The sequence below is a fragment of the Anomaloglossus baeobatrachus genome, chromosome 2 (genome assembly GCF_048569485.1).
Source record: "Anomaloglossus baeobatrachus isolate aAnoBae1 chromosome 2, aAnoBae1.hap1, whole genome shotgun sequence".
Lineage (NCBI taxonomy): Eukaryota > Metazoa > Chordata > Amphibia > Anura > Aromobatidae > Anomaloglossus > Anomaloglossus baeobatrachus.
In genome coordinates, this window is record NC_134354.1 from 776,826,685 (window position 1) to 776,846,598 (window position 19,914).

Genomic DNA, 19,914 nt, shown 5'->3' on the forward strand with positions numbered 1-19,914 from the left:
CACACGTAAGTATTTTGGAACGGAACGTGTGTCCGTTCCGTACTTACGTGCGTCCGTGATTTTCGCACGCTGACATGTCCACGTATTCTCCGGCAGCACGGGTGTCACACGGCCCGCACCCGTACCACACGGATGTAGTGTGGATGCGGTTTCGTGTGACACTCGCCGGAGAACGCGTGTCATTAATTTAAAAATAAAAAAACCACATACTCACCTCCACCAGCCCCGCAGATTCTTCCGCTGCAAAATGTACCTGCCGGCCGCCGCTCGTTATGAGCATGTAAAGGAGGTGGGCGTGCTGTCACGGGCGCTAATCTCCGCCCCTCCGCTCGGCCGGAAGCAGCATCAGCGGGGAGTGGGCGGGGCTGGAGCCGAAGATCAGAACAGCAGCACGGACCACGTGAGTATACAAATTACCGGTTCTCCGTGTGCTATCGCAGATAGCACACGGAGAACACATGTGGACCGCACGTACCCGATACACGTACTTACCACACGCAACACGCAGGGAAAATGTGTCTCGCGGCACGTGCGTGTTTTTAACGGATGTGTGTTGGAGGCCTAAGGGCTAGAGAAGAACCTGAAAAAGGAAAATTAAAACACCTGAGGTCACTGGGAGGAGTGCGCAGACAAAGGACATGACTCCATAATACAAGACCTGGGCACGTCTGATATTTTCGTACAATCTGCATCATGGCAGGATCACCAAAAATATTGTGCATGTGTAAGATGTTGCAGTGGTCCTAGTATGTCCGGAGTGTGATTGACATCCTCTATACAATATGACTTTGGCACATAGTGCATGAGCAAAATTTTCAGCCATTCTGCCCGGAAATAAATTGTATGGAAGATGTCAAGCTAACCCATGGAGGCATGATTAGAGGATCTGAGCCAGGACTAGTCTGATGGAGGCGACGCTCCTCTGGACTAGTCCTGGTTCATTTACATATGACAATTATTCAGCTGTCGTCAGCCCCTAACAACTGTAAGTGAAGCAGTGGTCCGCCCGCGGCTGTCAGCCGGGTGTTAAATGCTCCGTGACGTGATCACAAGGTACCGATGGGTAGCCATGACAGCTGGGGGTCTGCTGAAAAGCCTCTTCTCTGTCTTTCTGGCTCTCCCGTGAAAATAAGCCCATGGCTGGCATTCTTTGGAGAACATGATTTTCAGTACACATAGCAAATTAAATAGTGAAAAATTCTGGGGAAAAAACTATGAAAAAAAAATATAAAAGTTCAAATCAACCTCCTTTTTCACCCAATAAAAATTAAAAAAAAAAAAAATGTAGAAAAACCCCCCCCATATTTGATATCCGATCTATCAAATTATAAAATAAATTTATCCAATCAGTAAAAGACATTCTGTAAAAAAAAATCAAAACACCAGAATTGTCATTTTTCGGCAAAATAATTTAATAATAGGAGATCAAATCATCGTATCTACCCCAAAATAATAAAAAATATTGGCTAAGGGTGAAAAGACAATCCCTCATACAGCCCTATATCCCAAAAATTAAAACCAATACGACTCTCAGAAAAATGTGACGCAAACAAACAATTTTTTAAAATATTTCTGAATTTTCTTGCCACCTCCTAAATAAAACAAAAAATATACATGTTTGGTATCTTCGGAATCGTACTGATCTGGAGAATCATATGGCCAGGTCATTTTTACCATAAAATTAACAACTGTAAATAAAAAATAAATAAAAAATGGCGGAATTGTGCTTCTTTTTTTACTATTTTGCGACACTTGCAATTTTTTTCCCTTTCCAGTCGGTCGATGATAAAATATGGATTGTGGTATTCAAAAGTACAACAAAAAATGCCCTCATACAGTTATGTCGCTGGAAGAATAAAAAAGTTATGGCTCTTGGAATAAGCGGAAGAAAAAATGAAAGCACAAAAAAGGCAAATAATCCAGTTGGGAAGGGGTTAAAGGGCGATGTTGCCCATGTGCTCCATATTGAGGGTACCCATGGCATACTATGAATATTTCCGCAAATATATAATAAACTTTAAAGGTTGTCTGATTTATTTTGAACATGTCCTGACTGTATATATGAAGCCCCTTTAAGTGATATCCCATAATGTCACTGTCAGCAACTTCTAGTGCTATGGCTACTGATTGCAACTATATTTTGCTAATTACAGATCATCTGCAGAGGAAAGATGAAGAATTAAGAAGCAAATCATCTGCAAAGGTATCTACATGGTTTATATCAAGCTATATATTGTTACTCAAGGGAGATCCTCCCACGAGGAACACATTATTGGCCAATAAGAAGGTTTTGAACTAGGGGACCACTGTTTTTATGAATTAATAGAATTTAATTTCAATCGTCAGCAAAGGTACCTACATGGTTTATATGAAGCTATATATAGTTACTCAAGGGACGTCCCATCATTAGATCCTCCCATGAGGAACACATTATTGGCCAATAAGAAGGTTTTGAACTAGGGGACCGCTGTTCTTTATGAATTAAAGGAATTTAATTTAAATCGTCAGCAAAAGCAGCTCCATGGTTTATATCAAGCTATATATTGTTACTCAGGGGACGTCCCTTCATTAGATCCTCCCACGAGGAACAAATTATTGGCCAATAAGAAGGTTTTGTACTAGGGGACCGCTGTTTTTTATAATTTAATGGAATTTAACTTCAATAGTCAGCAAAGGTAGATACATGGTTTGTATGAAACTATATATTGTTTTTCAAGGGACGTCCCTTCATTAGATCCTCCCGTGAGGAACACATTATTGGCCAATAAGAAGGTTTTGAACTTAGGGGACCACTGTTTTTTATGAATTAAAGGAATTTAATTTCAATCGTCAGCAAAGGTAGGTACATGGTTTTTCTGAAGCTATATATTGTTACTCTAGAGACGTCCCTTCATTAGATCCTCCCATGAGGAACAAATTATTGTCCAATAAGAATGTTTTGAACTAGGGGATTACTGTTTTTTTATGAATTAATAGAATTTAATTGCAATCGTCAGCAAAGGTAGCTACATGGTTTTTATGAAGCTATATAGTTACTCAAGGGATGTCCCTTTGTTAGATCCTCCCACGAGGAACAAATTATTGGCCAATAAGAAGGTTTTGGTCTGGAGGACTGCTGTTTTTGTGACGTAATCAAATTTAATTTCCATTGAAACAATACTTAAAAAAAAAAATCTTCATTGATGACCATGTTTTTGCATTGCTTGTTAGGTGGTTTTATCCTGCGGCTTGCTTGTTATATTGAGCTTCAGTATCAATCAGGGTATTTAAATCATGTAAAAGCCTAAGAGACACCAAGAAAAGAAGGCAACATTATTTTTTTTATTGATTTATTAGCTTTTCTCATCTGACCCTGTTGACAGAAGATAGATACCAGAGAGCATAAATGTCTTACGTCTCTGTGTGCTTCATAGCAGATAGCAAGTCTAGTGAGCTAGTGGCTGGAAACTGTTACAGGAAATGAAAAGAAAAAAATACTATATATGTAAAAACTATGTTAAAAATAAAACATTGCATAAAAAAAGGCAAAAAAAAATAAAATACAAGTTATAGCTATTAAATCAGCATAAGCAGAAACAGTTGAAGAGAGTCATGAAAATAATAATCTCTTTCTGTATGGGCAGTTGCCAAAGAAATAGGCTGTTGGTTTTATGAATTCTTTATTCTATGTGTTTCGGAGATCAAAGTCTCCTTCATCAGGACAAAGGAAAAAATGATATATTGCTGATTTTTCCTTTGTCCTGATGAAGGAGACTTTGATCTCCGAAACACATAGAATAAAGAATTCATAAAATCAACAGCCTATGTGTTTTGGAGATCAAAGTCTCCTTCATCAGGACAAAGGAAAAATCAGCAATATATCATTTTTTCCTTTGTCCTGATGAAGGAGACTTTGATTTCCGAAACACATAGGCTGTTGATTTTATGAATTCTTTATTCTATGTGTTTCGGAGATCAAAGTCTCCTTCATCAGGACAAAGGAAAAAATTATATATTGCTGATTTTTCCTTTGTCCTGATGAAGGAGACTTTGATCTCCGAAACACATAGAATAAAGAATTCATAAAATCAACAGCCTATGTGTTTCGGAGATCAAAGTCTCCTTCATCAGGACAAAGGAAAAATCAGCAATATATCATTTTTTCCTTTGTCCTGATGAAGGTGACTTTGATCTCCGAAACGCGTAGAATAAAGAATTCATAAATCAACAGCCTGTTCCTTCGGCAGCAGTGCGGCATTATCCTCGTTCTCCCCACCAGCATTGAAATTTCAACCCATGTGGGGCTGCAGTAGCCACCATTATCTCAGGCTTGCATAGGGGTTTGTGACTTACACAACCTCAGTAGGTGAGTGTTACTTCATGTAATCAATAATAATTAGGACATTGCGCATCCAATGGAGATCTAAACATAAAAGATCTAAACAAGTGGCATTCAAAAGAACCTTATGATACTTAAAGATCAAGATAGATAGCAGGCTAAATAGCTCTTTCTACTGTGGACCACTCACTCAGATACCAGAGGCAGAAGGTGTACGTGGTCCGTGGAATAGATGCAGCTTTCTTGGACCGGCTGGATGTGAGTGTGGCTTTCTCTAAGGTGTGTTGTCTAGAGCAGGTGGCATAAAGACGCAAAAAACAGGTTGGAATACCCCAGCCTTTGGTTCTCCGATAGTAGATGGTTGACGTCACAGGGACAGGTGGTGAGCACTACGGGCTCCCACAAGGTCCAAAAACCAACGCATTTCGAAGGATAGAACGGCCTTCTTCGTAAGTCCCTGACGTCAGTCTTTACTAGATGAATGGATCCGTTGAAGTTCGGTTTGGCGGTTCAGCCGGACATTAGATAAAGTTCGGTTTGAGACCCGGACTTGATCTGAACCCCAATGGAAGTCACTGATTGGGCAGTTTGGGTCTCCGCCCACATGCAGCGAGCCATGAACAGATCACTTCCGGGGGAGGGTGGACGGGGTTTTTCCATTTTTTTTTTTTTTTTGGTGCATACTACATCTGATCACACTGTTGTTACCCCCCAGTGTGAACCAATGAAACAGTGCAAGTGGCTCCTACTGGACTGAGCACTGAGAGTACCCGAGCACAGAGATACTCACTAAAGTAGTTTGCATACGTAAAGCAACCGATCTCCAAATCCGAAGTCCGTGTTTGGAATGAACTCCAAACCTCATGTTTGTTCATCTCTGATCTTTACCAACTCAGACTGCGCCTGCTGCCGATTCTGCCGACCTCACGTCAACAGAGCAGCTCTTTCTCTTCCCCACTGATGTGTCGATGGGGTGTGACTGCCTACATCACACTGATTGACAATCGTCTCCCCAGCTGTCAATCAGCCTGACATCAGCACAGATGCCTCATCTACAGAGCAGAGCGGAAGAGAAACAGCTGTACTGTCAACATGATGTCAGCGGAAGCTGCAGAATCACCGGCAGAACCAGTCCGTCGCTGTTCTGAGCCGGCACAAATTGGAAACTTGGTAAAACAGTTAGATAGTTAGGAACTACCTTCCAGTAAAATCTTAATCATTTTTTAATTAGGAACCACACTTGATAGCTGGTAAGAAACATCAGCTCGTCCTCTGGATGCCTTTTCCTTTGACTGATTGACATGTAATACCTCTCTTCGCCTATAGTGGCCGCTGTAGGAAAAAATGTATGGTCGGCTACAGCAACTTCAGCGATCATCTAATCATCATCAAGACAGCTTCTTTTATTATTTTTTTATTTTTTTATTTTTTTTTTAAAAGGGGTTATTTTGCGTTACAGTGGTATCCTTTGTATCCAAAAATAATGAAAAGAAAATAATGTCTAAAAAAATCTCTAAAAAAAATATAATGTAAAAAAAAATGTCTAAAAAAAATAATGTCTTACAAAATAATGTCTTAAAAAATAATGTCTAAAAAAAATAATGTCTTAAAAAATAATGTCTAAAAAAAATAATGTCTTAAAAAATAATGTCTTAAAAAATAATGTCTAAAAAAAAAATAATGTCTTAAAAAATAATGTCTAAAAAAAATAATGTCTTAAAAAAAATGTCTAAAAAAACCCCAATAATGTAAAAAAAAAAATAATGTCTAAAAAAAAAATAATGTCTAAATTGCAAAAAAAAAACAAAAAACACCTACTCATTGTCAGGGCGGGATTCTCCATTTTCCGCATCTGCTATAATAGGAATAGTACTGATACCGTTTAGAAAGTGATGAGCTCAGGAGACTCAATGTACTTTCCTGGCGCTCGGTTAAAACGGAATATTTAACCAGAACATAGGAAAACAAACAAAGGGAAACTTTCTGCCATTTGTTTTATGGCTTAACAATTACATTTCAGGCAATGTTCATTGATCGGCTGCTTTATGTTTAATTCAATAAACAAGATAGCGCCATTTTGCTGACACATGTTCAATAGCGGAATATAAAGATCCTCTGTTCTCGGCCGTGTGCATGTCATATATACAAACACTAATATTCTATACATGCAGCTCTATCCTCTGTCCACTCTTTATAATTCTCATGACTTATATATCTGCTTATGTCTAGTGATGGATGTTTGGGTTCACAAATTCGTACAGGCTTGACAAAAAAAGTTCAGTTTCGGACCCGAATTTGACCCCGGACCCCATATAAGTCAACGGAGACCCTACCTTGTGTGCCGTAAAATGGCTGTAAAATGGTTATAGTAAGGTATTGGGGGCTGCAAAAGGAAGCAAAATGGGGATAAGAGCAAGACTATTGCCCTTCAAAAATATGTGAATAGAGAAATGGCTTAAATGGGTTCTGTAACCATAGCAATCAAGGTTAATAAACTACAAATTTTAAGAGTGCCCCCATAGAGACTGATTTCAAAGTTCCCCCATAGAGCAACAATTCCAAAAAGGCCCCTATAGAGCCTTTTATTTCCCATTTCACCCACTATTTCACCCAATATTGTTAAATTCCCCCCAGAGAGCAACAATCCACAAAAAGACCCCTACATAGCTTGTGTTACCAGTTTACCCACACAGTCAAGATTGTTAAAGTTCCCCCACAGAGCAACAATCCATAAAAGACCCCTACATAGCTTGTATTTCCAGTTTGCCCACACAGCAAAATTGTTAGAATTCCCCCACAGAGGAACAGTTCTCAAAAGGGCCCCTGCAGAGTCTGTATTCCAAGTTCATTCACACAGTCAGGATTGTTAGAGTTCACCCACAGTGCAATAATTCTCAAAAATACACTTACAGAGCCTATTTTCCCAGTTCACCCACACTGTCAAGATTGTTAAAGTTACCCCACAGAGCAACACACCACAAAAAGACCCTTACATACATAGCTTGTATTTGTTTACCCACACAGTTAAGATTGTTATAGTTCACCCACAGAGCAATAATCCATAAAAAGACCCCTACATAGCTTGTATTTCCAGTCTACCAACACAGCAAAATTGTTAGAGTTCCCCCACAGAGGAACAATTCTCAAAAAGGCCCCTGCAGAGTGTATTCCAAGTTCATTCACACTGTCAAGATTGTTAAAGTTACCCCATAGAGCAACAATCCACAAAAAGGCCGCTACATAGCATGTATTTCCAGTTTACCCACACAGTCAAGAATGATAGCGTTCCACCACAGAGCAACAATTCTCATAAAATCCCCTACAGGAGAGAGAGGACCCCAATGATCATAAGTGTCACATCGTCCTACAAGTTTGGTTGGCGTGATTGTTCACTCATCCAATCTTTGGTTGGAGCATGCTGAGCTTTGTCAGTATGGTGATGGACAGTTGAGCCATCCAGTCAGAGGCGGGGAGGTGCTTAGCTATCAGTATGGTGATAGACAGCCTGGCTATCCAATCATGGCTGAGGCATGTGAAGGTTCTTACAAGTATCTGTTTTGAGTTACAAGTGAAAAGGTTTTGGTGTTGCATCGTTTTACATACATTGGCAGTGTGACGCCCTGGACTAGCCAGGTAGTCACAGATAGCGCCCCACACAACACCAGTCCCTCACTAGGTAACACCAGCCAAACCATAAACCCTAGTCACCTCCCTCAGCGCTTGAGGAACACACCAGGGGGCAGAACCAGACAGTTGGCCACGCCCACCGAGGAGTTCAGAGGGCCTGAGGCAGGAAACACAGAGATCAGAGTTGAGTTTGAGTGAGTGAGGAGTGAAGGAGTCTGACAGGTGCCGGGGTTGGAACCCGGGCACCTTTGGCTAGGAGGCAGACGGTGGCCTAGCCTACAGGAGCCGGGAAGATGGCTCGGTGGAACCGTGGTGGACTGGGACAGGGTAGTGGCCCGCCGGTACCGACCCGGGGAACCGGCTGGAAACCGAAGCACACAGGGGCGTATTCAGACCCTGAAACGAGGTCAAGAATCCACTGAACTGAGTTAATTAACTAATTGCGGTCTGGACTATAGGTCCTTTCCCACCCAAGTCCCGACTGAAGACAACAGCCCACCGAGGGGGATAGAAAGCCACCGCACAGGCAGAGAGATCTCACGGGTTAGTGTCTGCGGGCAAACAGGCTCTCCTGACATACATACAGCCGGAGAGCGGACTCCCGTCGCTGAAGCGCAGGCAGTCTACACATACACTACACGGTGCAGGAGAAAGGCAAAGACCACCGAACCGGGTGGGGGACCGGACCACCATCAACTTTGTTTACCAGAGACTTGTGGGTGTCAATAACAGTGAGTACAACAGTGCCACCCGGCCGCTCACCGCCCTACATCGCCCAGCTACCTCCCAATGGGTCTCGGGGGCCATCACCCCTGCCCACGGAGTGGTTAACATCTTGCTGCACTACCATCTCCCCCAGGTTCCCCGTAACTGCAGCGGTGGTGTCTACGCCTTCACCACAACCCGTGGGTGGCATCACGAATTTAAACACGGCTCCGGCCGTACACCTACCTACCACTCCCCTAAGTAGCGCCAGCATCCTTTCAGAGCGAAGTGACCCCGGGTCCGGAGGCGCTCGAGCCACCCACCAACGAGCCTGGATCTGAGCGGCTCGGCTTCAGCCAAGAGTGGGGCGGTACACATCGACTCTTCTGGTGTCACGAACAGGATACTTACCTATTCACTAGTGAAGTGCGCCTTGAAGTGAAGTCAACGGTGATCCGTTGCGAAATTTGCAGAATCCGCCATCTTGCCGCCATCTTTTGGCGCGAAGATTCCCACCAGAGTCTTCTTCCCCGCAGAAAGGGAGCAAAAAACTGAAGCCCTGCCCCCTGGGAACGCGGCCGTGCAGCAAAGCGAGAGGTCGAAAAGCGAGACTGATCGGCTGAAGAAGGGAGTACCGCGAAAAGACCAAGGGGGAGCGGATGGAAGATGTCGGCGTTCAGGGAGGTGAGCGGAGTGGTGCCCGACACCGGAGTGGCGGGACTCAGAAGCGGCAGAGGCGGAGTGGCATTTGATCCGGAGGACCGCAACCTGAACGAGCTCCCCGCAGGAACCGGTGCCTGGTTGGAGCGGGAGCTGGGCCGATTCTGCATCCGGGTAAGAGCGCAAACCTTGCAACAGGTGCTCGAGTGGAAGGCGGAGGTCCGGAGGATGGTTGCCGTGGTGTGGGCCTGTGAACAGAGGGTCTCAGCCGCATTGCCGCGCCACGACAAAGCAACGCAGACCCCCATATCGTCCCTCATCAGCTGGGAGCTGGAGCCTGCCAGCACCGTGACAAGTGAGCCCGAGTAGCGCAACTTATGGAAGAAGAGGTACCGTGTACGCTTCCCCCGCCGCCATTCCCAATGGAGGTCCATAGTCCAGGGATCTATTGCACCTGGAAGGGGAGCCCGATGGATCGTCAGAAGATGGTGCAGTATGGTCCCCTACAATGGTAGCCGCATCTGTAAGTTAACCCCTGAAGTTGAAAGTTAAAAAGTTGAAAAAGTTTTAAGTACAGCACCTGCTCCTGCTAAAATAGACTCTTAACCCTTTGTTGAACGTCCCCAAGTTCCCCGGGAGATGCCATCCAGCACATTGGGTGGAAGGGAAAGAGAAGCTGCCCGACTTGTTGAACACCGCTGCGGTTGGAGTCCCAGTGGGCGCCATCAGGGGTAGGAGCCCCTGGTGGAGGACGGCAAGCCAGTTAAGTTGGAGCGAGGACAGTTCCCGTTACAGAGCCCGGTTTACCGTACCCGCACTGCGGCAGTAGAAGACGGGGTCTTTCTGGACAGTGTCACCGTGAGTGAATGTGGCATTGGGGACCCGTGCTGCCCTGTAGCGGACTGTGGGAAAGTTGCCGAGGAGGCTGCGCCGGCAGCAGAGTTAACATGTTGTAAATAGTCCCGGACCAACCTTTCAGGTCCTGCAGCCCCCGGGGAGGCTGGTTGGAGGAAGGGCCTGCGGCAGAGGAGGCCGAGGTCCCTTCACCATTGCAACCGGTGACAACCCTCCGGGTCAGGGGTCCCCTGGACATGGGGCCTCTGAGAGACTGCCGGGTATGGAACTTTGTACCCGGTCCGTATGGGCAGCACCCGGACCCGAACCCGATTCCTGGACTGGGGAAAAGGGGTGCTGACCTGTTTTTAGAGGCAGCATCAAGGTTCAAGTTTGCTTGGGAGGGGTTAACACCCTTTCAGAGCGAAGTGACCCCAGGTCCGGAGACGCTCGAGCTACCCACCAACGAGCCCGGATCCGAGCGGCTCGGCTGCAGCCGAGGGCGGGGCAGTACAGCAACACTGTCCCCATTGGGGCTCACAATCTAGAGTCCCTATCAGTATGTCTTTCGAGTGTGGGAGGAAACCGGAGTACCCGGAGGAAACCCACACAAACACGTGGAGAACATACAAACTCCTTGCAGGTGTTGTCCTTGGTGGGATTTGAACCGCGGACCCCAGCGCTTCAAGACTGCAGTGCTGACCACTGAGCCACCACAAGACTGCAGTGCTAACCACTGAGCCACCACAAGACTGCAGTGCTAACCACTTGTCACGCTCCCCGGGTCCTCGGCTCCCCTCCCCGGGTCCTCTGCTCCGCTCCCCGGGTCCTCAGCCCCGCTCCCCGGCTCACCTGCCACGCTCCCCGCTCTCCAGCCTCCGGTGCCCGTCCTTCCCAGGCCCCCTGGTCTCCGATCCCGGCGCCCGACGGCTTCCCAGGCCCTGGCCGGCTCCCCTGCGTCCTCCTCTCAGCTTCCTTCCCTGGCTTCTGGCACCCGGGCTGCGCGCATGCGCATTAGGGCGCGCGCGCGGTCACTGACCCTTTCTTAAAGGGCCAGCGTCCATTAACAGGAAATGAGGCTAAACAGGTACAGGGTATAAAGGGGGTTATTGTCCAAGGGGGCGGGGCCTGATCTTCGTGGTTTCCAAGCTAGGAGTCAGGTCTCCTTGTGTCTTCTTGCCATACTCACGTATCTCTCTTCTAGAGCTGATCCTGCCTCGCCATCCGGTCCTGCTGAATCCCGAACCCCGCACGCTGTCCGTCTGCCATCTGACAGTCCGTACCCTCTCGGATCCCTGCGGTGACCCGTCATCTCGCTCCAAAGGTTCCGGACCCCGCCTGACATCATCTCGGCTTCCGAACCTGAGCTACGTCACCCGGACTACCATCTGTGACTCCGTGGTCCCAGGGACTTCTCCGTTACACTCACTTGCACGGACTGTTCTGCTGCCCATAGTGCTTCAGCTACCGGACTCCTTACCACCATCTTAGAGTTCGGCCCAGTGGATCCACCTCCTGGGTCTGCCCGACCACCTGGCCCTGACAGTAAGATCAGGCCATGGATCCCGCTGCAGCACTAGCGGCCTTGCAAGAGGAACTCCAACGCCAGCGTGAAGTCCAGACCCGCATGCTGAACTTTATGACTTCCGTGGACGCCCGCCTGAACACGTTACAAGCGGCAGTTACGCCTTCAGCATCCCGGGCCTCCACTAGTCAATCCACGGCTCCCGCACCCGTGGCAGCCTCTTCGGATGCTTCCAGACTCCGTTTGGCTTCACCACCTCGTTATGCCGGAGATCCCAAGACCTGCAGGGGCTTCATAAACCAATGTTCCCTTCATTTCACGCAGCTGCCACATTTGTTTGCCTCCGACCAAGCCAAGGTCGCCTTCATAATGTCTCACCTAGAGGGCGAGGCACTGGCGTGGATGAACCCCTTGTGGGAGAAGGAGGACCCTATGACCAAGGATCTTCAAGAGTTCCTGCAGGCCTTTCGCAGCACCTTTGACGAGCCGGGACGCGCCTCTGCGTCTGCTTCATCCCTTCTCCGCTTACGTCAAGGAACACTGACGGTGGGCCAATACGCCATCCGTTTCCGCACTTTGGCTTCAGAACTCGGGTGGAATAATGAGGCCCTAACAGCCGCCTTCTGGGAAGGACTCTCGAGTCGCATCAAAGATGAGTTGGCGGGTCGTGACGTGCCCTCCACCCTAGATGCCCTGATTGCCCTAGCAACTCGAGTGGACATTCGTTTTCAGGAGCGCTCCAAAGAGCTGTCTCGTGAGAGACGTCCGGTACGGCATTCCTCTCCTCCACAGAAGCCCTCCGTACCTCAGTCATCAACAGCTGGGATTCCCGTCCACGAGCCCATGCAGATCGACCGAGTACGGCAGTCTGAACAACGTCGAGCAGAGCGGCTCGCCAAGGGTCTCTGCTTTTACTGCGGAGAGGGCACACACCTGCTACGCTCCTGTCCAGAGAGGCCGGGAAACTCCAAAGCCTAGGGTTGGTAGGAGAGGCCACCCTAGGTGCTGGGACTCTCTCAGACCCGGTTACGTGGACTGTGCAAGTGACAACGGGAGAGACGCGCTTCACGGCTGAGGCATACCTCGACTCTGGAGCAGCAGGCAATTTCATCCAGCAGGCCACGGTGGACAAGTACCAGCTGCCTGTTACTCTACTCGATAAGCCCCTAGTGATTGCCTCTGTGGATGGGAGACCCCTCTCTGATACCATCTCCTACGTCACCAGGCCGGTCGAACTGCGTATCGGTGCCCTGCACACCGAGAACATCGCTCTCTACGTCCTTCCACACATGTCCCATCAAATCCTGCTGGGACTTCCCTGGTTGCGGACACACGAACCATCAGTCAGCTGGGGTACTGGCGAAATCACCCGATGGGGCTCTGCCTGTCATGAGAAGTGTCTGAAGTCCATACAACCCATCCGACGACCTCCGGTTCCAGAGAACCTACCGGAACTGCCCTCGGCCTATTGGTCCTTCGCAGACGTTTTTGACAAGAAGGAGTCTGAGGTACTTCCGCCACACCGTCCCTACGATTGCGCCATCGACCTGCTCCCAGGAACAACACCACCTCGAGGACGGATATATCCGTTGTCTCCAGCCGAAACCAGGGCCATGTCTACCTACATCACAGAGAGCCTGGCAAGGGGATTCATCCGGAGATCCTCCTCTCCTGCGGGAGCAGGCTTCTTCTTCGTTAAGAAGAAAGAGGGTGACCTACGCCCATGCATTGACTACCGGGGTTTGAATCAGATCACCGTAAAAAACAAGTACCCTCTGCCGCTCATTCCCGAATTGTTCGACCGGCTCAGAGGAGCCCGTGTGTTCACCAAACTGGATCTTCGGGGTGCCTACAACCTAGTTCGTATCCGCTCTGGGGACGAATGGAAGACCGCGTTTAATACTCGCGATGGGCACTATGAATACTGCGTGATGCCCTTCGGCCTGTGTAACGCACCAGCAGTCTTCCAAGAATTGGTGAACGACATTTTCCGGGACCTCCTCTACATCTGTGTAGTAGTTTATCTGGATGACATCCTTGTCTTCTCTCCGGACCTCCAGACCCACAGAGAGAACGTACAGCTGGTTCTACAAAGACTGAGAGAGAATCGTCTCTACGCCAAATATGAGAAGTGTGTCTTTGAGCAGTCTTCTCTCCCTTTCCTGGGATACATCATCTCGGGTACTGGACTGCAGATGGATCCAAAGAAGGTCTCCTCCATTCTCAACTGGCCTCCCCCTTCTGGACTGAAGGCAATCCAACGGTTCCTGGGATTCGCCAACTACTACCGCCAGTTTATCCCTCACTTCTCTGCCCTGACTGCTCCTCTCTCCGCTTTGACCAAAAAGGAGGCTAATCCAAAGGACTGGTCACCTGCGGCCGACGCCGCGTTTTGCTCTCTGAAGCGAGCATTTGCCTCCTCTCCTGTACTCCACCGACCGGAATTAAACCGCCAGTTCACCTTGGAGGTGGATGCCTCCTCCTCGGGAGCCGGAGCAGTGCTCATGCAGAAATCCTCCTCCGGCAAGATGGTGACTTGCGGTTTCTTCTCCAAGAGCTTCTCAGCGCCTGAACGTAATTACACCATCGGTGACCGAGAACTATTGGCGGTCAAACTGGCTCTGGAGGAGTGGCGCTACCTCCTGGAAGGAGCAGTGTACCCCGTGATTATCTACACGGACCACAAGAACCTGGAATACCTGCGGTCCGCTCAGCGACTGAACCCACGGCAAGCCAGGTGGTCCTTATTCTTTGCCAGGTTTGATTTCCAGCTCCATTTCCGACCCGCGGACAAGAATGTACGCGCTGATGCCTTGTCTAGGTCTTTTATGCCCATGGAGCAGGAGGAAGAGACTACCCAACCTATCATCTCTCCTAGCAAGATTATTCCGGTGGCTCCTGTCACCCTGGCCCAGATACCGCCCGGGAAGACCTATGTCTCTGAGACCGACAGGCAAAAAGTGTTACACTGGGGTCATGCCTCAAAAACAGCCGGTCATGCAGGCCAGAAGAGAACATGGGGTGCGATTGTACGCCATTACTGGTGGCCATCCCTTCGCACGGACGTCGCTGCTTTTGTCTCTGCCTGCTCCTCTTGTGCCAGGAACAAGACGCCCAAACACCTGCCCTATGGCCGTCTTCTGCCTCTGCCGATACCCTCAGTTCCGTGGCAACACATAGCGATGGACTTTATTACGGACTTGCCATTATCCTCCGGGCACACAGTCATATGGGTCGTGGTGGATCGGTTCTCCAAAATGGCTCACTTCGTCCCTATGGCCGGACTGCCCTCTGCTCAGGAACTCGCGGAAGCCTATATACAACACATCTTCCGCTTGCATGGCTTTCCATCCCACATCGTGTCCGACAGAGGAACTCAGTTCACCTCCCGCTTCTGGAGGGCGCTCTGCAAACATCTGGGAGTAACTCTGGACTTTTCTTCTGCTTACCATCCTCAGTCTAATGGCCAAGTGGAGAGGGTCAATCAAATCTTGACCTCCTTCTTACGTCACTATGTCAACGCCCATCACGACGACTGGTCCACGCTTCTGCCTTGGGCTGAATTCTCCCATAACCACCACGTCAGTGAGTCGTCCTCCAAATCTCCCTTCCATGTCGTTTACGGACTTCAGCCCTCCGTCCCATTGCCTATATCCCCTTCTTCGGATGTCCCTGCTGCTGATACTATAGCCCGTGACTTCGCTACCATTTGGGACTCTGTCAAGGCGTCCCTTGGGCGCGCTTCCCAGCGGATGAAGAAACACGCTGACAAGAGGCGTCTGGACCCTCCGTGTTTCTCTCCTGGTGACCTGGTCTGGCTTGCTTCCCAGTACATCCGTTTGAAGATACCATCCTACAAGCTGGGTCCTCGCTACATCGGGCCGTTTAAGGTCCTCAGCAAGATCAATGAGGTCTCCTACAAACTGCGGCTTCCGGCCACGATGAGGATACCCAACTCCTTCCACGTCTCTCTGCTCAAGCCGGTTTTCCTTGGTCCCTTCTCCGCTGCTGCCAGTCCGGCTCCTCCTCCTATTGCTGAGGACGACATCTATGCGGTAAGGGATATCGTGGCCATGAAAACCGTACGGGGCCGACAGTTCTTCCTGGTGGACTGGGCAGGCTATGGTCCTGAGGATAGGTCCTGGGAACCCAGGGAAAACGTGGGCACTCCTCTGATCCGTGCCTTCATGTCCCGGTTGCGGGGAGGGGGGCGTGGGGGGGGGGGTATTGTCACGCTCCCCGGGTCCTCGGCTCCCCTCCCCGGGTCCTCTGCTCCGCTCCCCGGGTCCTCAGCCCCGCTCCCCGGCTCACCTGCCACGCTCCCCGCTCTCCAGCCTCCGGTGCCCGTCCTTCCCAGGCCCCCTGGTCTCCGATCCCGGCGCCCGACGGCTTCCCAGGCCCTGGCCGGCTCCCCTGCGTCCTCCTCTCAGCTTCCTTCCCTGGCTTCTGGCACCCGGGCTGCGCGCATGCGCATTAGGGCGCGCGCGCGGTCACTGACCCTTTCTTAAAGGGCCAGCGTCCATTAACAGGAAATGAGGCTAAACAGGTACAGGGTATAAAGGGGGTTATTGTCCAAGGGGGCGGGGCCTGATCTTCGTGTTTTCCAAGCTAGGAGTCAGGTCTCCTTGTGTCTTCTTGCCATACTCACGTATCTCTCTTCTAGAGCTGATCCTGCCTCGCCATCCGGTCCTGCTGAATCCCGAACCCCGCACGCTGTCCGTCTGCCATCTGACAGTCCGTACCCTCTCGAATCCCTGCGGTGACCCGTCATCTCGCTCCAAAGGTTCCGGACCCCGCCTGACATCATCTCGGCTTCCGAACCTGAGCTACGTCACCCGGACTACCATCTGTGACTCCGTGGTCCCAGGGACTTCTCCGTTACACTCACTTGCACGGACTGTTCTGCTGCCCATAGTGCTTCAGCTACCGGACTCCTTACCACCATCTTAGAGTTCGGCCCAGTGGATCCACCTCCTGGGTCTGCCCGACCACCTGGCCCTGACACCACTGAGCCACCGTGCCGCCCATGAGTTATCACCTTGCAATTTAGCTGCCTCTCTGCCTTAAATTACTGTCAGTCGTAACTTTAGCTCGGTGGTGTCTGCTTGCCTGTTATTCCTGCACTCAGTCTCATGTATTGTTTACCTGACCTTGGACCTTGTTTCTGACAGTCCATTTCCCTAACCCTTTCCTGGAATTTTGACCTTGAATCGAGTCCTGACTACGCCTCTGTCTCACTCCTTTTTTTTACTATTGACCTCTTGACTATACATCCTCATGGCTAGCTTATAATTAGTGACTAGCGTCACATTATGACTGGCTCGATATTTTTTCCTTCCCTTCAATTATCAATCTATTCATACACTGTGCAACCAGGTGACAGTTCTGACCTACGTGGTTCAGAATCTGGCCAGGGAGCACCAGAGACGTTGCAGTTCCAGTTGCAGGACTAGTTATCTAGCGAGATGGGTGACTCGCAATACTCTCTGCTGCCGGTGGTAGCTTTAATGCCTACAGTTTATCTTCTGATGTGCAGTTGGTTCCTCCCAAAATGACCTTCCCTAGCACATTTTCTGGGCAGATAGACTACTTTAGGGTATTCAAGGAGAGCTGCAGGCTATATTTTACCTTGTAACCCCAGCCACCAGGGAACAAGTCCCAAGTGTTGTGTATGCCCCCCAGCCCCTCTTGTGCTGTGTTTGCCTTTAGCCTCTCCTGTGATGTGTATGCCCCAGCATCTCCTGTGACTTATACATAACATTGGAGATCCTGGGGGGAATATGCATTACAGGAGACACTGGGGACATACACAACACAGGAGGGGCTGGGGGCATATACATCATAGAAGGGACTGGGAGCATTTACATTACAGGAGGGGCTGGGGGCATTTACATTACAGGAGGGGCTGGGGGCATATATATGTCCCCAGCCCCTCATGTGATGTATGTGCCCCCAGTGTCTTCTGTGATGTATATACAGCAGTCCCAGCATCTCCTATGTGATGTATATGCCCCCAGCCCTTCCAGTGATGTATTTGCCTCCAGCGTCTCCTGTGATGTATATACAGCGTTTGTTATGTGATGTATATATGATTTACCAATCTTATTATCACAAAGAGTTGACTGCGCTCCAGACCGAGACAAACCTGGAAAAGCAGCTGTGAGAAGCAACATGATTAGTATCATCAAACATCACAGCTGCACCAAAGAGAAGCAGCTCCAGCCATCACAGTAGGGGTCAGTTAATTAATTGTTTGACCAAATATAGCAGGGTCATTTTCACACTGATAATTTGGTGCGGCCCCCGAAGGTTGGTAGAAATTTCCAAATGGCCCCCGGCAGTAAAAAGGTTCCCCAACCCTGGTGTAAGATGATCCTAACTAGAGTTGAGCGGATCGGTTATAATCCGGGTCCGGCGGATCCGGATCGGGTTGCCGCAGAAGAGAGAGAGAGAAAAAAACAAAAAACAAAACACGGATCCGGATCGTGCACCCCGAATCCCGGGTACTGGTCGGACTCGGATCGGGCTCTCAAACCGTGCGGATCCGGGTCCGCTCAACACTAATCCTAACAGAATCCAAGTCGTGAAGGCAAAGCTCCTGAACCTGACACAGGGGGATGTACTGCTGAGGACTAGAGCATTGCGTTCCGGTAGTGGTCCACAGAGGTTCTGTGGAATGATGCAGCTCTCAGATGTTGTTTTTGACGTTGTTTTTTGGTGTGACTCTTCACACTCCACCCTGTTCCTTGGTGGAAGCCATGCCTCAGGCCATTCAGTTGGATCACAGGACCAGGGAAAGGCGTGATGAGCGACACGGGGTTTCGGCTATTTTTCCCAAGTAGATCTACTTACCTGATGCAGAACCGATGGAAGTTGGAGCTGCCAGCTTTCACGCTGTTTAGAGGAGAAGTTGACTCCATCCCAGACTCTGCCTCTACTGTAATCATAAATAACAATTTCCATAAGGATTACATATAGTGTGCCCCTTTAAATAATTAGGGAGCATAAAGCATACTCAAGAACAATAAAAACCGGAGAAACAGGAGTATAATGCTTACAAAAATGATTTTATTGATTACTGTGGCAATTAAAAAACCCCCAAGGGGTTAAAGGAGAAGAGTAAAAAGAGAACGTGAAAAGAGGCCCAGGAACAATGGTTATAAGCCAATCAGGGGTATAAATATGTCCGAACAGTTCAGGGACAATAAATACAATAAATTGCACAAAGCCCAAATAAATAAGTCAAAGGACGGACAAAATTAGAATAAATAACATATATAAAGTGCCTGTGTATTAAGGAAGATGTAAACAAAGACTGGATGTGCATGCCAGAGCTAAAGTGCTCATAGTGTAACCGGCGCCTCCAAATAAAGGTGCATAGACCAGTACTCACAAAAGTCTCAAAACACGAAGGCAGGCATCAATGTAAATCAGCAAACCATGGATCCTGGGACCAAAGAAAACACCCTACGTACGTTTCACATGAGTGAGGTAACCACCAGCTTCATCAGGGGAAGAAAAGAATATTCTTTTTTATTTATTGTCCCTGTACTGTTCAGACATATTTATACCCCTGATTGGCTTATAACCATTGTTCCTGGGCCTCTTTTCACGTTCTCTTTTTACTTTTCTCCTTTAACCCCTTGGGTTTTTTTTAATTGCCACAGTAATCAATAAAATCATTTTTGCAAGCATTATACTCCTGTTTCTCTACTGTAATCATGCAGGGGAATTTTCTAAAGGAGTACCGATACGACCTCAAGGAAGAAAGCTGATGGGAACCGCCTTAATCTGTGTGATTGTGTGGCGCCCTGGACTAGCCAGGTCGTCACAGATAACACACAAACACCCCCACCCCCACTAGACAGCAACATTAGCCAAACATAAAATCCTTGTTTCCTCCCTCCAGGGCCTGATGTCCACACCAGGTGGGGCGGAGCCAAGCAGTTGGCCCCACCCACCGAGGAGTTCACAGGCCTGGAGGCGGGAAAAGAGTCAGTTAGAGTTTGGAGGTGAAAGTGAGAGGAGTGAAGTGAAGTGTGTCTGGGTTTGGGGCCCAGGCACTGACAGCAAGGTTGGCAGACGGTGGTGGCCGTCTGCAGGAGTGGTGAATCAACGCGGAACCGTAGGACCGGGGTCGGGCGTTGGCCTGCCGATACCGACCGGGGAGCGAAGTGAAGCCAGCACACACAGGCAGGGCCATCGGACCTCGGCTAGGCTTGGAGTCGCCGTCAACAGTCAAATC

At 48.9% G+C, this 19,914-nt stretch overlaps 1 protein-coding gene across 1 annotated transcript in view; it reads left to right on the plus strand.

Moving 5' to 3' along the window:
• LOC142290038 (cyclic nucleotide-binding domain-containing protein 2-like) overlaps positions 1–19,914 on the plus strand; it is a 381,880-nt gene that overhangs the window by 183,564 nt on the left and 178,402 nt on the right. The window contains exon 12 of the mRNA XM_075333985.1: positions 2,154–2,203. Within this exon, the coding sequence (XP_075190100.1) occupies positions 2,154–2,203 (50 nt within the window). The remainder of the gene's footprint in view (positions 1–2,153; positions 2,204–19,914) is intronic.